Source organism: Camellia sinensis, chromosome 11 (assembly GCF_055761805.1).
Source record: "Camellia sinensis isolate YWXY chromosome 11, ASM5576180v1, whole genome shotgun sequence".
In the NCBI taxonomy this organism is placed as follows: Eukaryota; Viridiplantae; Streptophyta; class Magnoliopsida; order Ericales; family Theaceae; genus Camellia; species Camellia sinensis.
This window is the reverse complement of record NC_138971.1, coordinates 121,672,978-121,698,820: the sequence shown is the minus strand read 5'-3', so window position 1 is coordinate 121,698,820 and position 25,843 is coordinate 121,672,978. Positions and strand designations below refer to the sequence as shown.

The window sequence follows — 25,843 nt, the reverse complement described above, 5'->3', positions numbered from 1 at the left end:
CATAAAAGAAAGATCAACAAACACGGAGTTATATGGCAACCTGGTTCACCCCGCCGTCTAGGAATAGGGTCCAGGCGATCTTCGCCCTTGCCGAATTCCCAGTTACCTTGGACATTGACCATTACATCGTCAACTTGTTTGTCAGAGCTGGCAAGCATCGTCACCAAGTGATGGTCGGTGTCCTTGGCCCTGAGAAAGTAGCGCCCAAGCCGACCGGAGGATTTGGCTAAAGCATAGCAGTGCCGAATCGTCGGAATGCCGAGGTTGATCTTGAGACGCCGGTTCAACTCTACGATTCCTATTACGATTTGAAAGAAGTTTACATTGGGTTGCGAAGGAATCAGGCTCCAATAGCGGAGGACGGCCCTAAAAAATGGGTGTAGGGGAAAACGAACTCCGCCCTCTGCAATAGATAGGAGAGGGAAGACGATTGTATTTTGGTCATCCCTCTCCATATGAAGGGTATTGTCTGTTTCTAGAGCAAGATGGACATCCTCAGGAATAGAAAAATGTTTTCGGAACCTAGAAATTCGACCCTCGGAAAGGAGGTCTTTCAAATGCTTAGCCATTCTAGCAAGAACTCAAGGATATCCTAAATCAAAAATAAATACGAAAAATAGGATTGCAAGGAGAGGAGAAGAAAACTTACGAAAGGCAAAGGAGACAAGGAGAGAACGGATAAGAGTTGCAGAAAACGCGTCGAAGAAGAGATACCGATTGGCAGTCCAGGAAGTTCAAATATTCAAAAAAGTATGTTTTTCGAAGGGACTTAAGTTTCAAATCGTAATAAATGCGAGAGAAGCACGAATGGGGCGGGAAAGCATTACAATGACCAAAAAGCACGTATGCGTTCTGACACGCATCGGGAAAAGGATTAACTGCCGAATTTTTTGACTTCTAGCCAAACACGCCGACTAACTGATGCTAGCGAGGTGTTTGGGGGGCAATTGTGGGAGCCGAATAATTGGAATAATCAGAAGCATACTCTAGAAGACATATATTACATGGCTCTACTCTGCACGATAAGGATGCCGAATATAATAGATGGGCCGAACAGATACTGAACCATGGAGTCGAGTAAATAAGAGGATGATGAGTGACAAGTGGGCCTGGCCATGAGGCCCAGGAAACAAGTATAAATAAAGGAACAACAGACTAAGAAAGGTATGTGAGAATTACAGTGCTTAACTTAGAATATAAGCATTCCTGAGTGTGGTTACTGACTTGTCCGTCGGAGTGCTAATTTCGACACCCCCGACGGAGTGTCTATTTCTTTTCAGGTGACCAGAAGAGGATCACGAGCGTTCTCCAGGATCAGAAGAGTATTTCCAAACCACCTTCTCCACAATTGTTCATATCTTGTTCCCTTAAAGTACATTCACCATTAAGGAGAAAGTTATAAAAAAAAAAAGGACCAAATACCATATGGATGTTCCCATCTACTAATACATTTCAGTTTTAGATAAGGATAAATTACACTAAATTCAAACATAAATGGATAGTAATGCACTTCAAATAAGGATTTGTTTTGGTTTGTTAATGCCTTTGCTATTGCTGTTGCTACTGTTGCAGCACTTAGTTGCTGCTGCTATTGCTGCACTTAGTTTTTTTTTTTTTTTGGGTGAATAAGTCTAGCTAGCAGACTGGCTGCCTCCATAACCAAGATCAGAGGCACACACAAAAGAAGCCAATCAATGCTATGTTTTTCCATAGCAACCACATACACCAATATACAAGAAACCAAGAGTTTGAGAAAATAAAATAAGACCCCAAGCACAACCCGCAAGGGAATAGGTAGAAGCCTTAGAACATGAGCATAAAACCAGTTGGAATTCAACTCCATACTTCCTATCCAATTGTGTAGCACCAACAAAATAAAATAAAAAGACAACTGTCAAGCATACTCCATTCATTGAACTGGCGCCAATTGCAACCTGGTTCAAGTTTGCATTCCCTATAACTTTATACTTCCAAGTTTCAGCATGACTTGTTAGGACCACCCACACAGATTCAACCAAATGAAATCAAAGAGTAATAACAATGAGAAAATCCTCCAATGCAACAAACAATTTAGGTCTTCCTTCACTTGACCCACAATGAAAAATCTCTATTATAAGAACCAACCATAAGTACCTGCAGTAAACAGTTAGAAAGTTTTTGAAACTAGTTCACTCAACCCACAGCTTACAACACTCACTCAATATATAAGGGCACACCATCTCTCAACCCACCATCCCTATATAGAAACCAAATTGGCAACCCGCACAGCAACATGTAAGTTAAAAACATTTAAAACAGTAAACCTCACCATATGGCTCACATCACTTGACCCTCTTGTATGTTCTCACCAGCACTTAACCCTCATTTGGTTTTTCCCCAACACTCAACCTTCAAGAAATTACCCTCCACTCAAATAATGTACTATTATAGGATGAGTTGACCAAACAAAAAAGTGATGGGAGTTTAAAGACTAAAGGATGCAATGGCATTCTTACTATGGCATTGGGTACTCCTGAATCTTCTAGTCGAGTAAGGGGTGTAGGAAATTCTGTCACACATAGCACCTACTTTCACTTGCCTAGACGTGGGAATCAGTCACATTGGGAGAAGAAATGTAATGATCTTGAGGCAGTGGTGGTACAATTGCAAGCTAGGCTTAGTGTAGTGGAACAACAAATACCACATACACCAGAATCTGAACATGTTAGTTCAAATGCCTTGAGAAGTGGTTATGAAGGAAATTTTCAGCGTGATTTTCTCTCAACAGAAAACAGAGTGAGAACTAAGGATGATATTCCACCTCAAGCTCTTACCCAAAAGATTATAAAGGTGTGTAGCATTTAGAACACCTAAAGTTGTTATATTTTCTAATATTGTTAGTGATTTTATTAGTGTTTTTGTTGTTATCTGTGTATTTGTTATAGGGCAAATGTTCAAACACGTTAAAAAGTGGTGGTAGAGGCATTTTTCAGGATGATTCTATCTTACCAGAAAATAGAGTGAGAAGTAAGGACGACATTCCACCTCAAGATCCTAAACAAAATAAGAGAAAGGTGTGTAGTTTTTATATATTGATGTTATAATTTATAATATCATTAGTGATATTCTTAGAAGTTCCATTGTTAACTTTGTGTGTTACAGGGCAAACCGTGTAAACTCGCGGTAGGTTCCATTGAAAATACTGTTGCACATGGCACGGTGTATGAGAGAATTGAACCCAATGAAGCCATTCATACAGTGCCATTAGGAGAATCCAATGTACGTGTGTCTATTGAAGTTGTTATTCAAAAAGATGCCCCTCTTCCTATACCTATCTCAGATGAGATGCTCATTGTTGGAGAAGCAGTGGGATTTTTTGTTGCTTGGCCCAAAAATCTTGTATTGGTCGGTGATGAGGTAAAATATTCAAACTTAGAAACTTTATTACACTTTCTTAAAATCAAAGTTGGCTTATATTTGTTTATTTTGAAAATTTTAAACTTAGAGAGTTTCAATTAATGTTGAATGTGGAAAATATCAAGAGTCCATTCAATCTTTTGTTTCATTAGTCGAGCATATCAAGTATGATGAAGCCATAGACATTCCACTAGAGAAAGACATATTTGGGGTGGAGATCAATATCCAACTTCAAAAAGTAGACATGGAGTACATATGTCATGTAAAAGAATTATCTGTTACATGTATCATGTTGTACATAAGGTAAGGAAAATTTGCTACATCAATAGCTATTTCTGTAGATTTTATGAATTACGAATTTAATTAACATTTGTTTCTTTTATTGGTCATCTCCATCAAGAGTTGAAGGTTTCCAATTGGAGGAAACAATTTGTATTTGTTAACCCTTGTATCGTTAGTAGAAAAACTATGGATGGGGAGAAATCAAAATCAGTGTTGCTTGCAAGAAGATTAGAGGAGGCTATGCTAGAGCAATTGATTTTAATTCCTTATAATATTGGATAATTATCTAAAACTATTTATTTCATGTGTTCAAATGATAATTGTAGACGCGCCCGCGTGGGCCTCATGCTACAGTTCGGACTCTATTTGTGTCACGGTTCTTAATCTGAACCAAAGAGTCCAAATCTGGCAAATCGTTTTGAGAAACAGATTTTTGAAAAAGTAGTGCCAAACATGGACTGCTTTGCCAGATACAGAGTAGCCACCTAAATATTTTTTATGGGAGAATTTAGGAAACCCTGACTCAGTGCCGAAGGCCACATGTCCGTCATCACCGGAGTTGTCTCGGCTCGGGAGCTTGGGTACGATCGGGGAAGGTCAGCTATGAGCACCCCCTTTCGCCCGGTCCGAAGACCGGCCTCTACTAACCGTGATATCCATTTTTGAAAACGTTATGTGTTCTTATACCAATTGTTAGCCTAGAATTACTATGTTATGCACGCAGCAAACAAGTATAGACTAGATTGCCTAATTTGGAAATAAGCATTGCATATCCGTTTGTTTCGAAAAACACTTTGTAATTTGCTACTCGCAAGTAGTCTTAAAACACGGATTTCAATGAGTTTTCCCAACTCAAACAATCCAACCTTTACCCACGGGCATGCAAGCAGTTTATCATATAAGCATTTAGCCGCATGGCAAGCATACTGTCATGGCAACACTCACACGCATGTGGGATGCTATGCTAAAGCATAAATACTTACATCGTACTCCGTGCCAAAACAATAAACTAGTTAGCAAACATGCATGTCCTAGTTCATGTTAGATTGCCTGATGCAACACATACAGGATGCAATTAGATAGGCTCGGCCAACCTAAGCATGGCATATGAAATGCGATCAACTATCACATATTCAATTTTGAATTGAAATACAAATGCAGTTAGCGTGATGTACCGAGCCTAATGCATGCAATACAAATGCATGGATGCACGCATGCATAGCATAAGGCATGCTAAATTAAACGTGCCCTAATCTACCATCAAAAATAGGTAAATAAAAGGGAAGAAAGAAGTGGGGATTGGAAGACATACACACACTCACCCACACTTATTACAGATTTGCCCTCACTAGGAGGGACCAAATAAATAATACAAATAATTAACTACGCAAGCTAATTAAATATTACAAGTTTCCTAATCAACTAAGCAAGATAACTTAAGCTAAGAAAACAGGAAAATTGCCTCGGGAAACGCGCCGCCATGCATAGGCTGCCTCTGTTTTCCTTCCTTCACTTCTCTGGAGGCTGCCAAAACCTCAGGGCTGCATCCCTGGACACTGGGGAGTGCCACCGGCTGAGTGGAATTACCACCGGCAGTGGTATGTGGCCATCGGCACAAAATGAAGCTGTCGGCAGAGAAATTATTTCCGGCCGGCACTTTACACTGCCGGTCGGCAGAGTGTTCCTGCAGAATCTGCAAATGACAGCAACAGAGGGCAAGGCAAAGCATGGCAGCACAATTCAAGGCATGTATGCAACAATCATGTCCCTTATCATGGTAGTGACTCAAAGGGGCATGTGCCTCGATTCTCGGACCACCAATCACGCATTTCCATGCATGATGGCCCAAGGAATCAAGTGTGCAATTTTCATGTCAAATGAAATGCAAACCAATCAAACAAACAAGGCCCAATTCTTATCACCAAGTCAAGGAATAAGGCATGCATGCAAGATGTGATGCAACCTAGGCATACAAGCTAAGGATGCAACATGGCATGGCAAGGCACTTATGCAAGCATACAAGCAAACATGAGGGAATTCATACCAATGGAAAGGTGGTCTAAGGCATGGTTTAGGCAGCCCTAATAAGGCCTAAAACAGTGGCTAAAATGACCAAAGCAAGAGACCAAAACACATGCACACATGCATATGATTAAGTGCCAACACTTAGGCACAACTTGGATAACTCTCAAACACATTTGAAAGAAGGTAATCATGGACTAAAAGCATGCAACATAAGCTCTGAAAATCATGCTAATACAAGGTGCCAAACCAAGCAACAAGTCAAACTAAACATACAACAAATGGCCTAAGTGCTTGGAGCAAGTCGAAGGGGCTTGAAGCACATTTAGCATAACAACCATGGCATGCATTAAACAACTAAAAACAGATTTTTAGCATGTTAAAACAAGGCTAAAGGACTACTTAGATGGCATCTAAGCGGCTCAATCTCAAAGGCATGCACAATGGCCAAAACATGGAACATGCAACACATGCTTCCAAAGCATTAAAGAGGCATGCAAGGCAATCAAACAAGCATGGAAATGGGACTGAAATAACATGTAGGGTGGCCCCAAATCACCAAATCGATGCAAAGATGTCATGCTATACATGCACATACTCAAGGCTAACAAGCCGGAATGCAAAGGAGCTATACTAAGCATGCCAAAATCAACCCAAACACTTATGGACAGACCTAAAACATGTCGAGATAGGCACAAAACCTTCACAAATCTAAGCCTAAAACATGCTCCAACAAGGGCTAACAACCTAAAGTACATTGAGGCATAAACAAGGCATTACATGGCAACTATGCTAAGCATGCATGGAGTACCAAAACCAATTTAAAATCATGTTATATTATGGATATATAAGCATGAAAAACGGCCTGTACATGCTCAACACACACTCAAACATAGGCTCCCTTTAGAGGCCAAAACATGCCCTTTTCAAGGACAACAAGGAGAGGGGGTGGCCCTCTCCTTCTAGAGACTTCAAGGCACCATCTTCCCCACTGAAATCCCTCAAGATTTCAGTGGTGAAGAGGCCTAAACACCAAAGTCTCGAAACTTGCATAAAATAGCACAAAATGAGGCCTTTCAAGGCCTAAGATGGATCAAACACCTCCAAACCACAAAACACTCTTAATAAACAACCAAGAGGACTTAAAAACAAAACTTTTTTGTGTTATACAATAAGCACGAAAACAGCTCTAAGATAGGTAGAAAATCAATGCAAAAATGGGGAATAAAGGTGTTAGTTTCTTACCCTTGATGACCCCTTCAACAATGGTGCTCCAATGGCCTTCTTTGGCTTGAATCCAACACCAAAACTTCAAACTCAGTCCCTTAGAACCTCAGTAGCTAGACCAAGGTGAAACACTAGGTGTTTGTGTGTAATAGTAAGACACAAAACACCTAGAGCACAAAAGAGAGGGAAAGAGAGATAGGATGTGTATCTAACCCTAACCCTAAAACCAGAGCTTAACAATGGTTGTCTAAGCTCTCAAAATATCTCAAGTCTCTAACCCCTTCAACCAAGAGAGAGCCCCTCTCTATATAGAAGCTTTTTTGTCTTGTAAAGCTTACAAGACAAGCTTCATAAGAGGGAGATCCCTCCATACACGTGTATGGAGGGGAGCAAAAGCAAGACAGCTGTCTTAAAATATCTGCAAAAGCAGATGCACAGTAGTCGGCCGGCCAAAAATGCCATCTTGGCCAAAAATAGTGCCGATCGGCACTAAAAAGTGCTGACCGGTAACAAAATGTGCCGGCCGGCAATATACATTGCCGATGGCAGCAAAAACCAGCCGGTGGCCTCTAGCCACTGCCGGTGGTGGGTGGGGATGGTCCACAAGCCCTACCCTGCCCTTCCAAGGCAAGACACAAGTTTTTGGTGCAAAAGCAGACACTAAACAGTCGAGTTCGGAGATCCTGAGACAAGGCGCGTAGCCGAGACCTCCGGGAACTCCGAACGAACACAAACATGGATGATCACCGAGTGTTCAAACGGTGACGTCCAAGTCTTGAGGACGGTCAAAAATGGGGTGTCTACAGTTGCCCCTCTTTGACATAACTCGAAAGTCATAACAATGACGGGAGTGAATGTCAAAGCCCAGAGACGACCCATTTTTGACAAGGCCGAAGACTTAGACAAACATACAAGACAAACAAGGTATGCGCCCAAAGGCAGAGGCAAGATGCAAGACAATGCACGAAGGATGTAAGAGAATTATGCAATTCTCAATACGTCTCACTCGGGAGATACAATACCTGTGCGGCTCGTCTGGTTGCACCAGCCTCAAATGAACCGTACATACAATATCGTGCCTGCAAAGAAAACAAACTTAACAGGTACAATATTGTTAGCAATATGCATGACAATGCAAGAATAGTTGTGTACTCGAAATGCGTGACAGCGCAAAGCAAGTGGGGAGCATGACAATGCCATGAAAATACAAACATGTAAATGGAGTATGCGGTCTACGCAGGCAACGAAATTGATCATAAGCATGCGGTCTACGCAGGTAATGAAATTAACAAATATGCGGTCTACACAAGTAATGAAATTGAACAATTATGCGGTCTACGCAAGCACTATATGCGGTCTACGCAGGTAAAGAAATTGAACAATAATGTGGTCTACGCAGGCAAAACATGCGGTCTACGCAGGTAATACATGCGGTCTACGCAAGTAATGAAATTAAATAATCATGCGGTCTACGCAAGTAATGAAATTGAACAATTATGCGGTCTACGCAAGCAATACATGCGGTCTACGCAGGTAAAGAAATTGAACAATAAATGCGGTCTACGCAAGCAATACATGCGGTCTACGCAGGTAAAGAAATTAGATAATCATGCGGTCTACGTAATCAAAACATGCGGTCTACACAGGTAATGAAATTAAATAATCATGCGGTCTACACAATCAAAACATGCGGTCTACGCAGGTAATGAAATTAAATAATCATGCGGTCTACGCAATCAAAACATGCGGTCTACGCAGGTAATGAAATTAAATAATCATGCGGTCTACGCAATCAAAACATGCGGTCTACGCAGGTAATGAAATTAACTAATCATGCGGTCTACGCAATCAAAACATGCAGTCTACGCAGGTAATGAATTTAACTAATCATGCGGTCTACGCAATCAAAACATGCGGTCTACGCAGGTAATGAAATTAAATAATCATGCGGTCTACGCAATCAAAACATGCGGTCTACGCAGGTAATGAATTTGAATAATCATGCGGTCTACACAATCAAAACATGCGGTCTACGCAAGCAATACATGCGGTCTACGCAGGTAAAGAAATTAAATAATCATGCGGTCTACGCAATCAAAACATGCGGTCTACGTAGGTAATGAAATTAGATAATCATGCGGTCTACGCAATCAAAACATGCGGTCTACGCAGGTAATGAATTTGAATAATCATGCGGTCTACGCAATCAAAACATGCGGTCTACGCAGGTAATGAAATTAAATAATCATGCGGTCTACGCAATCAAAATATGCAGTCTACGCAAGCAATACATGCGGTCTACGCAGGTAAAGAAATTAAATAATCATGCGGTCTACGCAATCAAAACATGCGGTCTACGCAGGTAATGAAATTAGATAATCATGCGGTCTACGCAATCAAAACATGCGGTCTACGCAAGATGAAATAGATTACAAACATGCGGTCTACGCAGGTAATGTAATGAACATGCAATGAGATGCGCAAAACCACGCAACGGAATACATTGCACAAAACAGCGTGACGATTTGAAATGCACAAAACAATGCGCAAGTTTGAAATGCACAAAACAGTGCGAGGGTTTGAAATGCACAAAACAGTGCGACGGTTTGAAATGCACAAAACAGTGCGAGGGCTTGAAATGCACAAAACAGTGCGAGGGTTTGAAACGCACAAAACAGTGCGACGGTTTGAAATGCACAAAACAGTGCGAGGGTTTGAAATGCACAAAAAAGTGCGACGGTTTGAAATGCACAAAACAGTGCGAGGGTTTGAAATGCACAAAACAGTGCGAGGGATTGAAACGCACAAAACAGTGCGACGGTTTGAAATGCACAAAACAGTGCGACGGACGCGTGCGACGCACACGGGGCAACTCCCTCTTCATTCCCGTGCCTTTTCACATTCCGGCCTTTCCGGCCATTTCCGACCCTCTCGGGAGTTGACTTTTCGGTTGACTCTTCGTATTCCGGCCCGGTTTTCCTTCCTCCGGCCATTTTCTCACTATTCCTGATATGGCAGACGACATTCCACGCGGCGGGACTCCCTCGGACCACGAGATGGATCCCGGGGTCGAGCTCCTACCGCTGAACGAGCGCCCGTTCGACCCGGCGACCTACCGGCCAGCGGTCCACGTTCTGCCCCCCGACGGCCTGCGCCTGTTCCGGAGCTTTGAGAGGCACGTGGCGCCCGAGCTATTGCTGCGCGAGCCTACCTCCCACCTTTCTTTCGGCGCTTCCGAGGTAACTTTCTTTCTTCTGTTTTACTTTCCGCAATGTAGGATACAAAAACTGTCATAGCTAGTTGTATTCTTTAACTGCTGAAAACTGATATGCTGTACACCGTAGTTGACTGTAATCATACATACAACTGATACCTGCTTGAGACTGACACATGCACACACACTGCACTAACCCTGAATCACCCAAACACACGGCGCACACTGTATTTCACTGCAAACACACCGATACCCGGTACTTGTCTGAATCTGTTAAATTTTCACACATGCTATATCTGTTCTGAACCCCCCAACATGCTGACACATCACACGTTGTAGTTCACTGTAAACACACCGGCACCCGGTATTTGTTCAAATCTGTCTAACTTGCACGCATGCTGCATCTACTCTGAACCACCCAAACATGCTGACACATCACACGTTGTAGTTCACTGTAAGCACACCGGCACCCGGTTTTTGTTCAAATCTGTCTAACTTGCACGCATGCCATATCTGTATGGTTCCCCAAACTGCATTTTGAACCTTGTCTTGCAATTTGTTATTTTCTGTTTACAGGAGGATTCCCATACCATCCGCGGGTATGGGAACACTGGCGCTCGGGAGTGGTACGGCGAGCTCCCTGATGCAGTCCGGCGCATCGTGGATCGAGCGGGTTTCGGCGCCTTCTGCCGAGGACTTTCCAGGCTCTCCACATGCAGACCTCTTCTCGCCGCTCTGGCGGAGAGGTGGTGGGACACCACGGATTCTTTTCACTTTTCCACTGCAGGGGACATGACGATGACCCCTTATGATTTCTCGATGCTCACTGGCATCGGGGTAGGGGGGGATCCGATCCCATTTGATATCGACATGGATGAGTGGACCGCCGCTCAGGTCCATCTGCTAGGTGAGGCCCCGCCTCTAGCTCGCCCAGGTTTCGTCCGATACTCCTGGTTTGAGGTGCAGTTTCGAGTCCAGCCCGTGTTGGAGGAGGAGGCACAGATGACCCAGGAGGACGTGGAGAGGTATGCTCGCGGCTTCCTCATGTTCCTGTTCGGGACGACCATCTTCGCCGACCGGGCGAACACCGTGCCTCTCTGTCTTCTCAGCGCACTGGTGGACGTCCGGGACATTTTGCACTATGACTGGGGTGGCGCCGCTCTGGCCACCCTTAATGGATACATGAGCTCGGCTTCTCGCGGCAGCGGCCAGCTACTCGGAGGCTACTGGCGGGCTTGGGAGGTACACTTCTTCTCCGCTTTTTACATTTCTGCTCTATATTTTCTGTATTCTGTATACTGCACACACTGTAGTCTACTTCATACTCGCTGTATACTGTACACACGGCACACACATACATTCTGCTTTACACTGACTGCACACTACTCACACTGTACACTATACACAATACACTGCACAACACACGGTTCTGCCTTTTCTGTTTTATTCTGCATTCTGCTCTATCTGATAAAATGCACTGGTATTTATCTTGCAGTTGTGGGTTTACGCCTACTTTCCTAGGCTCGCTCCCGTGCCTGTCGCGGAGACCCCTCTGGTCGTCCCCTTCTCACGGCGATTTGACGGGAGATGCACCCGGCGGCCACGGGAGACATTCGGCTTCTTCCGCCGATACTTCGATACCATTACCCCTGCCGAGGTATGTTTTACTTGCAGTTCATTTAAGGTTCGCTTTTCCACTACATATTTCAAAGCAGTAGATAACAAACTGTCTGTTACTTTCAGATCACATGGCGGCCGTGGGCTCCCTTACCGGCGGCGATGCAGGATCGGTTTGCTGGTGCGGAGGAGACCTCGCGTTTCCGAATCTTGCTGGAGGGCCCGGTTTGTCGGGCTTGGTACCTGGGGGAGCGTTTCCTACGCTAGACCCTAGGGTTACCTGAGCAGATAGTCCCGGCTCACCCTCTGGCGGATATGAGGGAGACCGAGAGGCTCACCATCGAGCAGATGGACGATTACACCGTTGGCTGGGAGGAGGCCGGCTTCAGAGGCGTTGGCGACTACCGGGAGTATGTGCAGGCATACCTGATGCAACCTCTGAGCGGCGGCCGTCGAGCAGAGGGATCCAGGCCGGTGGCGCCAGCGGCTGGAGTAGGAGCGGGAGTTAGAGCAGGAGCTGCGAGGAGGGCCCAGGTCCGTGGAAGGGGCGGAGTGCAGGGAGGACGGGGAGCTGGCGGCGCCCTGCCCGCTGCATTGACTTTCCAAGGGCAGAGTGGGTCGACCTACCAGATCCCTTTCACCCCTCCACCCGCTGGTCATGAGTTCATCGACGTTCCCGATTTACCTCCGGTATGTATTACTGCATTTTGTACAGTCATTTCCTTTCAGTTTTTTTTTTTTTTTGATACTCCACAGAATATTGATGCGTCTAATACTTTTGCAGGCTTCTTCTGAGTACACCCGTCAGTCGTTGGCGATGAATGCCTCGATGATGGGGATGCTTCAGCGGACATTTGACCTCCTGGCCCTCTACAGCATCCCGGTACGTTCTTCCGATACTGGTCTCAAACCATTCATACACTGCTCTACATAATCTGATGCACGACACAACACCTGATACACTGATCTCATAGTATCTGATACACTGCATATACTGCATTCTACACTGACAAACTGCTCACGACATTCTTACGCTGTACTGCATTCTGCACTATTAAACTGCTCACGGCATACACACTGTACTTATACACTGCATTCTGCACTATTAAACTGCTCACGGCATACACACTGTACTTATACACTGCATTCTGCATTGATGAACTGTTCACAGTATACTAATGTATTTCCCTCTTATGTACTTTTTCAGCCTCCTTTCCAGATTCCCATGGCAGGCGGCGCTCCAGCTGGACCTTCTGTCCCGGCTCGAGGGAGAGATGAGGAGGGCCGAGTATTCCCCTGCTCCAAGGCGGGGCGCGCTCATGTCGGGAGCAGCTCGCGAGCTCCAGTCCCAGACGATGATGATGACGAGGAGTCAGAGGCGGAGGCAGAGTCATCAGGGGAGGAGACCAGAGGCGGCACTAGCTCGGGCTCTGACGATGATGCTGATGATGCTCCTGGACCCTCGTCCAGGAAGAGGACTAGGACGGACTGATGGCCTCCCGGAGTGCTCGACATGGATGCAGATTTTTGTTATTTTTCTTCTTTTCTTGTAGTTTCCTCTTTTGTTGGTAGTTAGATTACCTTGTACTGCCGCAGGCAGATTTTTGTTTCCAAAACTTGTACATTTGAAAAGGTAATGAAATGAACAGACTTTTTATCTGAAAAAGTGTTTACATTTACATATCTCATGTATTGCATCGCATCTCATCATGTTACACCTCAATGTAAATGGAATTGATTGGTTGTCTGAAAATTGAACATTTGCACTGTAATAATCAGATAACTAAACAGCCAACAACAAAATAACCCAAGCAACCCACTGCCTGATTCTGGACACACAACCCTTACTCTGTTGGGGATTAATCTGCATACAGCCCGTAACATAGCATTCGTTTCATTCTGCACACGGCAAACTTCAAACAAAACAGCCCAATCTGACAAGACGACCTTCAAAGGTGAAACCGGCTAGGGTTGAAACACAATCGAATATAGAGAATGGCACAATATTCTAAACATAAACGATTTTTGAAATTAAATAAGGGTTTTTCAAACCGGGGTATCGAGCCTATAACTGAACACAGCGAGGAGGACTCAAACGAAAGGGTACACGACCTAAACACAACGAGACACGCTCGGAAGAGACCTAAAACAAAGGTTGAGGTAAATAAAAAACAAGAGACACGACACACAGACGCGTTAACAACGACGGGGGACCTCAGATCACGAGGAGCCAGTTTCTCTGGGTATTGTTTCCCACCCTTTCTGATTTGTGATTCTCACATCACTCGGCCCTCGGGCTCGGTTTTTCTCTCAAAACCCTTTGGCTCACTTTTCTCTCAACTTACACCTCTCTATTCTTTATTCTCTCATTTTTCGTCCCTCCCCAAGGTGATAAATGAATGAATAGGAAGTTGCGGGTTCACGCCCGATGCTTTTAGCTCACAGCTACTTCTTTTGGTGGGTGGAGTGCCCTCCTGGCAAGTACGTCAATGACGGGGGAAAGACAGAACACCTGACTCAACTGTGCCCCTAGTTCACCATTTTGACCATTTTTCGTTTTTGCTTTTCACTAAAACAGTTTTGATCAAGATGAGAGTCGGATTAACGTACTCATCTGATTTTTGGTTTGAAAACCATGCAAGTCAGGCTGTAAGCACTGAAAATTTTCCTTTTTGGGTCCAAGAAAATGGTCCAGTTTTGGAAAATAAGATAGTTTTCGAGAAAATAGTCAACCTCAGTAAAAATTTTCAAAAACTATTTTTGCAAACGGCTGATGCTTAACGAGCATGGAACTTACTCTTTGAGATGCGCAACCCCGGATCGGAGGCAATGGAAAATTGCCCCTAGTTTGAAGAATGCCGCACGGCAACGGAAAGTTGCCTCTGGTTTGAATGGCGGCTTGCGATGACTGGTGGCAACAGAAAGTTGCCCCTTGTTTGGATGGGGCCGCAGTAATCCGCAGACAGTCTTCATTGGTGGTGGCCGAACTCTTGGACACAGAGATGACAAAGACGGTCATAACAAATATATGGACACAGTCACCTTGGAAGGTGTTGGCGACCAGACTTTGGGATGAAGTTGAAACCATTGCATGGACTAGGAAGCTATGGAAGCGTTGGGGGCTGGACTTCATGATGAAGTTGCCTACGTATCCCAAACATGGGAATCAAGCCTTACGTAGTTCCGGTTAAGGTACACTCGGGTATTTTAACCTTCACTTTTCAGGCTCTAACTTTTGCCAAGGTGCCCGATGCGGGTTTTCGACCTTGCGAGCTCTTCTTCTTTTTCTTTTGTCTATTTCTTTTTCTTTTCTCTTTTTTCTCTTTTTTCTTTTGCTTTTCTTTTTTTGTATTTTTTCATTTTTTTTTTATTTCTTTTCTTTTCTTTTCTTTTATTTTTTTCTTTTGCTCTAACTTTTGCCTGGGCCGCCCTTCCGGGTTTTCGGCCCAGCGAGCCTCTCAAAGGGTAAAAGTGTAGCAAGTCCATGTCAAATGGTTTTTGAAATTGAAGCCTCTCTGTGTCTAGGAGAACGGCTGTTGCAATGATTTGCAAAGGAATCCATCCTGGTTGCTTCACGAGCTTCTTCTGGCGAGATCTACTCTTTCTGATTCGGCTTTGGTGCCTCCTGCTCGAGGGCTACTTCAGAGCTGGCCATACAGACCTTTCATGGCGTTTGTCCGTTGAACTTTCTGAACGGGTTTAAGGCTTGAAAAGGACAGGTCGAGTCTTGAGGCTGAGAGCGATCCTAGGCTGCACAATCGCAAGAGCGGTTCCACACAGGTCTTCACAGGGCCGCGTAAAACATTTGTTTTTGAAAGTTTTTAAGAAAGCGACGACTCGCTCGCGCCGAAGATAGTGTGGAACCAATCTGGATCAAGCCAGGATCCTTCCCAGTACTCACGCTGACAAGCATGATTTCATTCATTAAAAGGCTTAGCATGCTTTTCTTTCTCTCAGAATGATCCAAAAATTTGCAAAACCTGAGGAATTCCTCCCTCTTTGTTTTCATCACCGCAGTGTTAAAAAGGTTTTTTTTTTTGAGGAACTTTGGCTAATGCAATGAGTTTGGTGCGCAGGAGAGTAGGCGAGATGCACTGTCAGTCCATTCAAGTCCTCTGGCACTTATACTGAAAGCAGGCACAAAAGTGAGATAGCCACGGCTGTTTCATTCAGATTCGTTGGTATAACTGGCCCCTTGGCAGGAACAGACTAAAAACAAAAACAGGTAATTACAAAACAAAAAACGGTGTTCGGGACAACAACCCCAGAATCACCCGGTATTTTATACAAAGGGGACTGACTCAATATAACAAGACAGACCCTTAAGCAAAAAGGCTGACTCAAAACACAGAGACAGACTCATAACAAAAGGCTGACTCGATACCCGAGCCAGGATTTACAAAACTCAGTTTCACCGATGCTCAAAAATACGTGCCAGACGCTACATCCAAAATATACCAAATGTCGCCCGCAGGCGGTTCACTTTACATACTCGCGGTATCTGAGCCCTCGAAATCCAACAACTGGGTGGTAACAGACTTGGCTGAGGTGGGTGGGAGGATAACCTTGTTATCAATCAAATCCTGCACTTCATGACGAAGGCGGAAACAACTATCGGTACTGTGACCGGACTGTTGGTGGTACGCGCAGTACAAGGTAGCGTCATGCGTGGCGGGGAGATTCTTCGGGAGCGGCCGAGGCTCCAAAGGTTTAAGATGCCCATTTTTCGCCAATATCAGTAATGCCCTAGACAAAGGCATGTAGAGGTCGTGAAAGGCCCTGCGCCCTCGGGGCAGATACTTTGAAGTTTGAGGATTCTTGCTAGATGTGCTAGCGAAAGGGTCGGCTGGCACTGCCTTGGCTTTTTGGCCTTTTCCCGGTACAGGGTTGGGAACGACAGGAATTGTCTGGGCATGACGGGGCCCGTCCCGATTTTCTGCCTGGCTTGAACTGCCTTCAATTGGAGTGGGGAAAACATCATCCACAGCTTTGGTCACGATCGCAAATGTTTGTTGCTTGTTCATCCCTCTGGCTTTCAGAGCCTTGACTGCTCACAGCAGTTGTTCAATAGGATCGGCATCTACCTTTGCCTTGTCCTTTCCTCTGGTGTCAACCTGATCAAGGGCCTGGGTTGGTGCTGGCATGTCGTGGCTGTAGCCGGAAGCCACCTCTGGCTGGCTGAGCTCTATCAAAATCCACCCCAGTAGCGGGGGCTCCTGTGGTATGAAATTCCCGGCATACGGCGCCGCTGGCGGTGAAGCCGACATTCCATAGGCCAGATCGGCCACGGACCTCTGGAGGTCACCTATCATCCCTATCAATTCGAAGGTGGTGGGCTCACGAGCCTGGTATAACTGGGGAGCCCGGACCGGGTGCACAACGGGCGACCTGGGTGGATGTGACATATTGATACTGGCTTCACTCTGCGGAGCAGTCCCCTGCTTCAATGCTGCCGTCATAACCACAATTTCTTCTGAATTTTGTGCCACCATAAATCCTGCCTTAGCAAGGGGGAACACTGGCTATTCTGTATCAACTCTCTGACTCTCTGAGCTGAAAGGAAAAACAGGCAGCATTTCAGCCCAAACTGATCAAACACAGGTGTAGCCGAACAACTGCACTCCACTACTGATTACTGTTCCCCAGATTTCTGTTCCCAAAATACTGAATCTGATACCTGCGGATAACTGATTCTCGACAACTGATTCTCAACAATAGTGATTCTGGTGCCCTCGGGCCCGATACTCAAATTTGCAAACTGGTATGCATATTCCTGTAGAGATACACCCTAAAAGCACGTAGCAAGTAAGCGAGAGCCAAAACACCCTTATGTTGGGGTAGGGTTTCCCTGTCCTATTTTGTCAGGAGCTAGGGTTTCACTATGCACGCAGCAGTTTTCAAACAACCTAACATCGGGTAAGCAGCCTGTCCTAACTTGGAATGGTCACTATGGATCCGAATATGCACTAGGTCGAATGGTCGAAAAGGGTGCCCCGGTAAAACCGGGGTTTGTGTTCCCATATTGTCAGAGCCCATAACCGGTCAGCCTTATGGTCATGCCTTGACAAGACAAGCCTCCGGCAAACCGTTCAGGAATGGCAGATGGCAAACACTGTGTTCCTAGGCGCACTAATGCACATGCAATGCAAAGAAACACATAAGCAAAATCAAAACAGGATATCACGAGTTCGAGTCAAGCTCTCTAAACTCCCCAGCAGAGTCGCCAGAAACTGTAGACGCGCCCGCGTGGGGCCTCATGCTACAGTTCGGACTCGATTTGTGTCACGGTTCTTAATCTGAACCAAAGAGTCCAAATCTGGCAAATCGTTTTGAGAAACAGATTTTTGAAAAAGTAGTGCCAAACATGGACTGCTTTGCCAGATACAGAGTCGCCACCTAAATATTTTTTATGGGAGAATTTAGGAAACCCTGACTCGGTGCCGAAGGCCACATGTCCGTCATCACCGGAGTTGTCTCGGCTCGGGAGCTTGGGTACGATCGGGGAAGGTCAGCTATGAGCACCCTCTTTCGCCCGGTCCGAAGACCGGCCTCTACTAACCGTGATATCTATTTTTGAAAACGTTATGTGTTCTTATACCAATTGTTAGCCTAGAATTACTATGTTATGCACGCAGCAAACAAGTATAGACTAGATTGCCTAATTTGGAAATAAGCATTGCATATCCGTTTGTTTCGAAAAACACTTTGTAATTTGCTACTCGCAAGTAGGCTTAAAACACGGATTTCAATGAGTTTTCCCAACTCAAACAATCCAACCTTCACCCACGGGCATGCAAGCAGTTTATCATATAAGCATTTAGCCACATGGCAAGCATACTGTCATGGCAACACTCACACGCATGTGGGATGCTATGCTAAAGCATAAATACTTACATCGTACTCCGTGCCAAAACAATAAACTAGTTAGCAAACATGCATGTCCTAGTTCATGTTAGATTGCCTGATGCAACACATACAGGATGCAATTAGATAGGCTCGGCCAACCTAAGCATGGCATATGAAATGCGATCAACTATCACATATTCAATTTTGAATTGAAATACAAATGCAGTTAGCGTGATGTACCGAGCCTAATGCATGCAATACAAATGCATGGATGCACGCATGCATAGCATAAGGTATGCTAAATTAAACGTGCCCTAATCTACCATCAAAAGCAGGTAAATAAAAGGGAAGAAAGAAGTGGGGATTGGAAGACATACACACACTCACCCACACTTATTACAGATTTGCCCTCACTCGGAGGGACCAAATAAATAATACAAATAATTAACTACGCAAGCTAATTAAATATTACAAGTTTCCTAATCAACTAAGCAAGATAACTTAAGCTAAGAAAACAGGAAAATCGCCTCGGGAAACGCGCCGCCATGCATAGGCTGCCTCTGTTTTCCTTCCTTCACTTCTTTGGAGGCTGCCAAAACCTCAGGGCTGCATCCCTGGACACTGGGGAGTGCCACCGGCTGAGTGGAATTACCACCGGCAGTGGTATGTGGCCATCGGCACAAAATGAAGCTGTCGGTAGAGAAATTATTGCCGGCCGGCACTTTACACTGCCGGTCAGCAGAGTGTTCCTGCAGAATCTGCAAATGACAGCAACAGAGGGCAAGGCAAAGCATGGCAACACAATTCAAGGCATGTATGCAACAATCATGTCCCTTATCATGGTAGTGACTCAAAGGGGCATGTGCCTCGATTCTCAGACCACCAATCACGCATTTCCATGCATGATGGCCCAAGGAATCAAGTGTGCAATTTTCATGTCAAATGAAATGCAAACCAATCAAACAAATTAAGGCCCAATTCCCATCACCAATTCAAGGAACAAGGCATGCATGCAAGATGCAATGCAACCTAGGCATGCAAGCTAAGGATGCATCATGGCATGGCAATACTCTTATGCAAGCATACAAGCATACATGTGGCAATGCAAATAGATGGAAAGATGGACTTAAACATGAATTAGGCAACTCTAAATAGGCCTAAAACAGTAGCCATAATGACCAAAACAAGGGACTAAAACACATGCACACATACATATGTTGAAAGGCCAACACTTAGGCGCAAATTGAACAACTCTCAAACACACTTGAAAGGGGCAATCATGGACAAAATAGCATGCATTATAAGCTCTGAAATTCATGTTAATACAAGGCGTCAAACCAAGCAACAAGTCAAACTAAACATACAACAAATGGCCTAAGTGCTTGGAGCAAGTCGAAGGGGCTTGAAGCACATTTAGCATAACAACCATGGCATGCATTAAACAACTAAAAACAGATTTTTAGCATGTTAAAACAAGGCTAAAGGACTACTTAGATGGCATCTAAGCGGCTCAATCTCAAAGGCATGCACAATGGCCAAAATATGGAACATGCAACACATGCTTCCAAAGCATTAAAGAGGCATGCAAGGCAATCAAACAAGCATGGAAATGGGACTGAAATAACATGTAGGGTGGCCCCAAATCACCAAATCGATGCAAGGATGTCATGCTATACATGCACACACTCAAGGCTAACAAGCCGGAATGCAAAGGAGCTATACTAAGCATGCCAAAATCAACCCAAACACTTATGGACAGACCTAAAACATGTCGAGATAGGCACAAAACCTTCACAAATCTAAGCCTAAAACATGCTCCAACAAGGGCTAACAACCTAAAGTACATTGAGGCATAAACAAGGCATTACATGGCAACTATGCTAAGCATGCATGGAGTACCAAAACCTATTTAAAATCATGTTATATTATGGATATATAAGCATGAAAAACAGCCTATACATGCTCAACACACACTCAAACATAGGCTCCCTTTAGAGGCCAAAACATGCCCTTTTCAAGGACAACAAGGAGAGGGGGTGGCCCTCTCCTTCTAGAGACTTCAAGGCACCATCTTCCCCACTGAAATCCCTCAAGATTTCAGTGGTGAAGAGGCCCAAACATCAAAGTCTCGAAACTTGCACAAAATAGCACAAAATGAGGCCTTTCAAGGCCTAAGAGGGATCAAACACCTCCAAACCACAAAACACTCTTAATAAACAACCAAGAGGACTTAAAAACAGAACTTTTTTGTGTTATACAATAAACACGAAAACAGCTCTAAGATAGGTAAAAAATCAATGCAAAAATGGGGAATAAAGGTGTTAGTTTCTTACCCTTGATGACCCCTTCAACAATGGTGCTCCAATGGCCTTCTTTGGCTTGAATCCAACACCAAAACTTCAAACTCAGTCCCTTAGAACCTCAGTAGCTAGACCAAGGTGAAACACTAGGTGTTTGTGTGCAATAGTAAGACACAAAACACCTAGAGCACAAAAGAGAGGGAAAGAGAGATAGGATGTGTATCTAACCCTAACCCTAAAACCAGAGCTCAACAATGGCTGTTTAAGCTCTCAAAATATCTCAAGTCTCCAACCTCTTCAACCAAGAGAGAGCCCCTCTCTATATAGAAGCTTTTTTGTCTTGTAAAGCTTACAAGACAAGCTTCATAAGAGGGAGATCCCTCCATACACGTGTATGGAGGGGAGCAAAAGCAAGACAGCTGTCTTAAAATATCTGCAAAAGCAGATGCACAGTAGTCGGCCGGCCAAAAATGCCATCTTGGCCAAAAATAGTGCCGACCGGCACTAAAAAGTGCTGACCGGGAAATATACATTGCCGGTGGTAGCAAAAACTAGCCGGTGGCCTCTAGCCACTGCTGGTGGTGGGTGGGGATGGTCCACAAGCCCTACCCTGCCCTTCCAAGGCAAAACACAAGTGTTTGGTGCAAAACCAGACACTAAACAGTTGAGTTCGGAGATCCTGAGACAAGGCGCGTAGCCGAGACCTCCGGGAACTCCGAACGAACACAAACATGGATGATCACCGAGTGTTCAAACGGTGACGTCCAAGTCTTGAGGACGGTCAAAAATGGGGTGTCTACAATAATAAACTTATTAAGCTCATACTTGTGACTTGTTCAATTGTAGGTACCATTGGATATTGTTAGTCATTGATCTAACATTGATGATTGTGTACTTGCTTGATCCGATTAATTCTAAAATAAACACAAGCCTTGAAATTGTAATAAACACGTAAGTTTGGCTAGTTCGTACATTTTTAAGCAATTTGAGTTTGTTTAAAAATATTTTGACTTTTGAAATTTCTTTCATAAAGTGCTTTGAAAATTTATGAAACTACCCAAAGGAGGAGGAGGACCAATCCAGTTTGGAAAGTAGTTCAGGTAATCAATATTATTTTCTCTAATTTTATCATACTTATATTTATGTTAATGGTTGTTCAGCTTGATCATAACACTTTATATGTAGTTTCTAATAATAATGAAAATGCTTTCATGTAGTCCCCGCAACAACCTACAAATGTGGAATGTGGGTTTTATGTAATGAGGTATATGAAAGACCTCATTAGAGATCAAAGCATCCTAAGAAAACAAAATGTGAGATAAATTATAAACTTTTATTACTATTATATTCATGATACTTGTACATCTTCTTCATGATCTAATTGTTTCTAAATAACCTCTTGTAGTTCAACGGAAAAAAGACTTACACAGAAACCGAACTTGATGGAGTGCGAGTTGAATGGATTAATTTCGTACTAAAGAATATGAGTTGAAATCCAACATGTAAGTATGATATAGCTTCCGTTCTTTAAATTGCTAATAAACAATTTTTTTAGTTGGTAAGGAATATATAATCACTTCAAGAACATAACAAATTTCATAAAATGTGTAAATTTTACTTCATACAAAAGCATTTGTACAATGGAAGATAGTAAACTCAAGTACATCTTAGGAAAACTCACAACCTTCGCAAAATATCACTCTTACACTCAAGAATTTGAGATTGCTTCACACTAGATCAATCTTGTATATCACTCTTGTATTGCATGATACCCAATACAATGAATATAAGGATGAACCCAATTTGAAATATGATAAATAAATATTTTGTAATTTTTTTATTTTGCCTTTGGCATCATTTGATTTTCACTAATAACAATTAGAAATAGACAAAGTTGGGTAGGTAATAGGTTACAAGCCAAATGTTGACTACCCTAGATACATTGTTCTCAGTAAGAGTACAAAGTCAATTCAGAGTTATCTTTAAATATAGCTTCTAATTTGTGATTCTAAAATTGAAATAATCTGAGATGGTAGCTTGAGACTCTCCATGAAAAGTTATTTATTGAGTGATGGTAAGCGTATATTTATTCTTGCATAAGTGAACTATGTACATATTATGGAACAGCTAAAATCAACTTGATTTATTGGGTGCTATGATCATAAATCTCCAATTTCTTTGGTTTGGAAGGCTAAGTTACAAAACAGGCTTCTGAACATCACTGTTTTCAGAAATTATATGTTCACCATGATGAACAAATAATTTATTTATATTTTTTTAATGATTTTTCAAATATCATATGGTGGTTTTCTATGTTTTTTGAAGATAGCATGTCCTCAAACATTTAATAGAAATTATATCTTCAGTGTTTATTGTTATCTTGCTTGAAAAGTGTGATTAGCGTTATGACGGTTATCCATTTTATTTTTTATTTTTTGATTAGCAAAAGAAAATTTTATTGATGAAAAGACCATGAAAAGCACAACACATGATACAACAAAAAAAAAAAGTACATATTGCATCATAGCAAAACCCTTTCATCTTAACTAGGTTAGCATGAAAGGCAAGCCCAATCAGACGCACTTTGCTATGATGCAATATGCACTTCTCTCTTTTCTATGACTGTTATACATGATAGTGTATTCACGACTTTGCTTTGTGTATGGACAAATTACCATGAGTTAATTCTGGTTAAGTTGAAAACAAATTTGGGTCATGGTAGTTATATAACTATTCCAGACTTTCCCTCCTTTAAACTTGTTCTCTTTTGTGCTCTTTTCTTCTATTCTCTTTCATCATTTCATCTCTTTCTTCTCTTTCTATCCACTCTCTACTTATATTTTTTCTTCTCCGAAAACAGATACACCAGCACGTAATTGTTAAAATCTTGGTGGAATTGCTCAACACTCAAATACTGGAACTGTGGGGGATTGTTCATTTGTTTAGTCTTTTGGAGTTGACCCATCTTGACTTGGTATATTAATTGCTTTTCTTTCTCTACCTTGATTTGAGCTTTAATTTTTGTTGGGATTTAGTTTAGTTTACTCTCTCTGTTGATGTGTTGCTATAATAATTTTTTGACAAAATCTTTTCAAGGCTATGATTTACTAATATGTGTTTATATATACTGTTCAATCATGCTCCATATGTATATGTCATATTTATATATGGTAATACAAACATTTTATACTAGTAATAATCAAATTCGTTATTTTTTTCTATTGATGCAGGGGATGAAGAGTCAGTGTGATGAGAAAATGTTCGATTTTGTCTTTTGTAAGACAAGAACAGTCTCTACAAAAATAGTATGGTTTTTCATATGCTTCTAGCGGTTTCTAAATTAATTTGTTTTTTTGTTTTTCAAGTCAGAAATTTCTTGGAGAGATGCAAAATATGGTCAAAGAATTCAAGAACTTAGTTTTTCCAAGTTTTTATTTTTTACTTTTTAATATATGTAATCACAGTTAAAAAACTTTTTATTAATTTCTTTGTACATACTTTTGAACATTTAACTTTCATTTATGAAATATATGATGTTATTCCATTCAATATATGGTTGTGATTCAAAATATAGTATATAGTGTGTATTATATTCTTCAAATGCGCGTACAAAAATAAGATTGATTATTCTTCAAATATGTCGAATTCTATTTTTTTAATCACATGTTTTATTAGTTATTAATCACACTTAAAAGATGTGATCTAAATGTTATTAATCACACTATCTAAATGTTTTTAATCACACTTAAAAGATGTGATCAAAATGTTTTTATTCACACTTAAAAGGTGTGATCTAAATATTTTTAATCACAGTTAAAAGATGATCTAAATGTTTTTAATCACACTTAAAATGTGTGATCTAAATATTTTTAATCACACTTAAAAGGTGTGATCTAAATGTTTTTAATCACACTTAAAATGTATGATCTAAATATTTTTAATCACACTTAAAAGGTGTTATGAAAGCATTTTTTAATAACACTTAAAAAGTGTGATTAAAAATGATTCCTTTTAATCACACTTCCAAAGACCACACTTTAATAAAACTTAAAAGGTGTGATTAAAAAACATACATCACACAAAAAAAGTGTGATCTTTATTTGTATTTGTAGTAGTGTCTTGAACCCTCATGTAAGGACTCGGGTCGAAACTCGACCCTTATTCCCTTTCGTAGAATAGAAGTTGTATTAAAAAGTTTTGTTATTGAAAATTTTACTTAACCTGAAATTTTTCTAAGTGTAAAAATTGAGTTTTTCAAAACTTATGATTTTAAAAATAGTTTTTTGTGGTAATTGTTCATTATATTTTAAATATTCTAAATTGATTTTATAAAATTTTTCTACGAAGTATTAACCTTTTTACTTCAACGTCAAATTTAGAAATTTCAGTCGAAAAATTATTTTTGTACTAAAACAAGGAGAACCACTTTTTGATTTAATTGGATTTTGATTTTTTTTTATTTTTCTTTGAATCCAAATGGGGGATATTTCCTTATTTACATTGTAACCTTAAGTAAATGAAATATAAATGTAAGAGGTTAAATGGTTACAAATGGAAATAAGATTGATCTACTGAGAGTGTCTTAAAGTCTGTGCCTGTGTGACTAACTGACTCTGTGCAGAGTGGCCACTCGAGCTGTGAAGATGGTGCATCCAGTATCTTGTTTTGTAGGCTGAAATACAGTGAGGTTGAGTTCAACGCTCGAGCGGGTGGAAAGAATGCTCGAGTGGTCTGCGCGAATCAGCAAACTTAAAAGTTGACTTATACCCATTTTCTTTCACTTTTTCATATCCTCGCTCTCTGTAACACCCATTTCTGAAACCCTAACCCCCCAAAACACTTTATTTCTCTCATTTCTACTACCTTAGATCCTTCAAGAGAGTTGAAGAACAAGCTTTGATCAAGATTTCTACTGATTGATTCGTGATTTTATTGAAGC

The 25,843-nt window shown here is 42.1% G+C and overlaps 1 protein-coding gene and 1 long non-coding RNA gene across 2 annotated transcripts; both read left to right on the top strand.

Moving 5' to 3' along the window:
• The first annotated feature begins 1,622 nt into the window (after nucleotides 1-1,622).
• LOC114296432 (uncharacterized) lies at nucleotides 1,623-3,923 on the top strand. The gene is made up of 3 exons (XM_082896525.1): nucleotides 1,623-2,829; nucleotides 2,925-3,053; nucleotides 3,142-3,923. Exons 1-3 carry the CDS (start codon nucleotides 2,497-2,499, stop codon nucleotides 3,496-3,498), a joined length of 819 nt encoding a protein of 272 aa, XP_082752651.1. The 5' UTR covers nucleotides 1,623-2,496; the 3' UTR covers nucleotides 3,499-3,923.
• Nucleotides 3,924-21,728: 17,805 nt separating this feature from the next.
• Nucleotides 21,729-22,575, top strand: LOC145803226 (uncharacterized). Its single transcript, XR_014345352.1, has 3 exons — nucleotides 21,729-21,855; nucleotides 21,938-22,004; nucleotides 22,122-22,575. It is a non-coding gene; the product is annotated as an uncharacterized LOC145803226 (long non-coding RNA).
• Nucleotides 22,576-25,843: the final 3,268 nt, after the last annotated feature.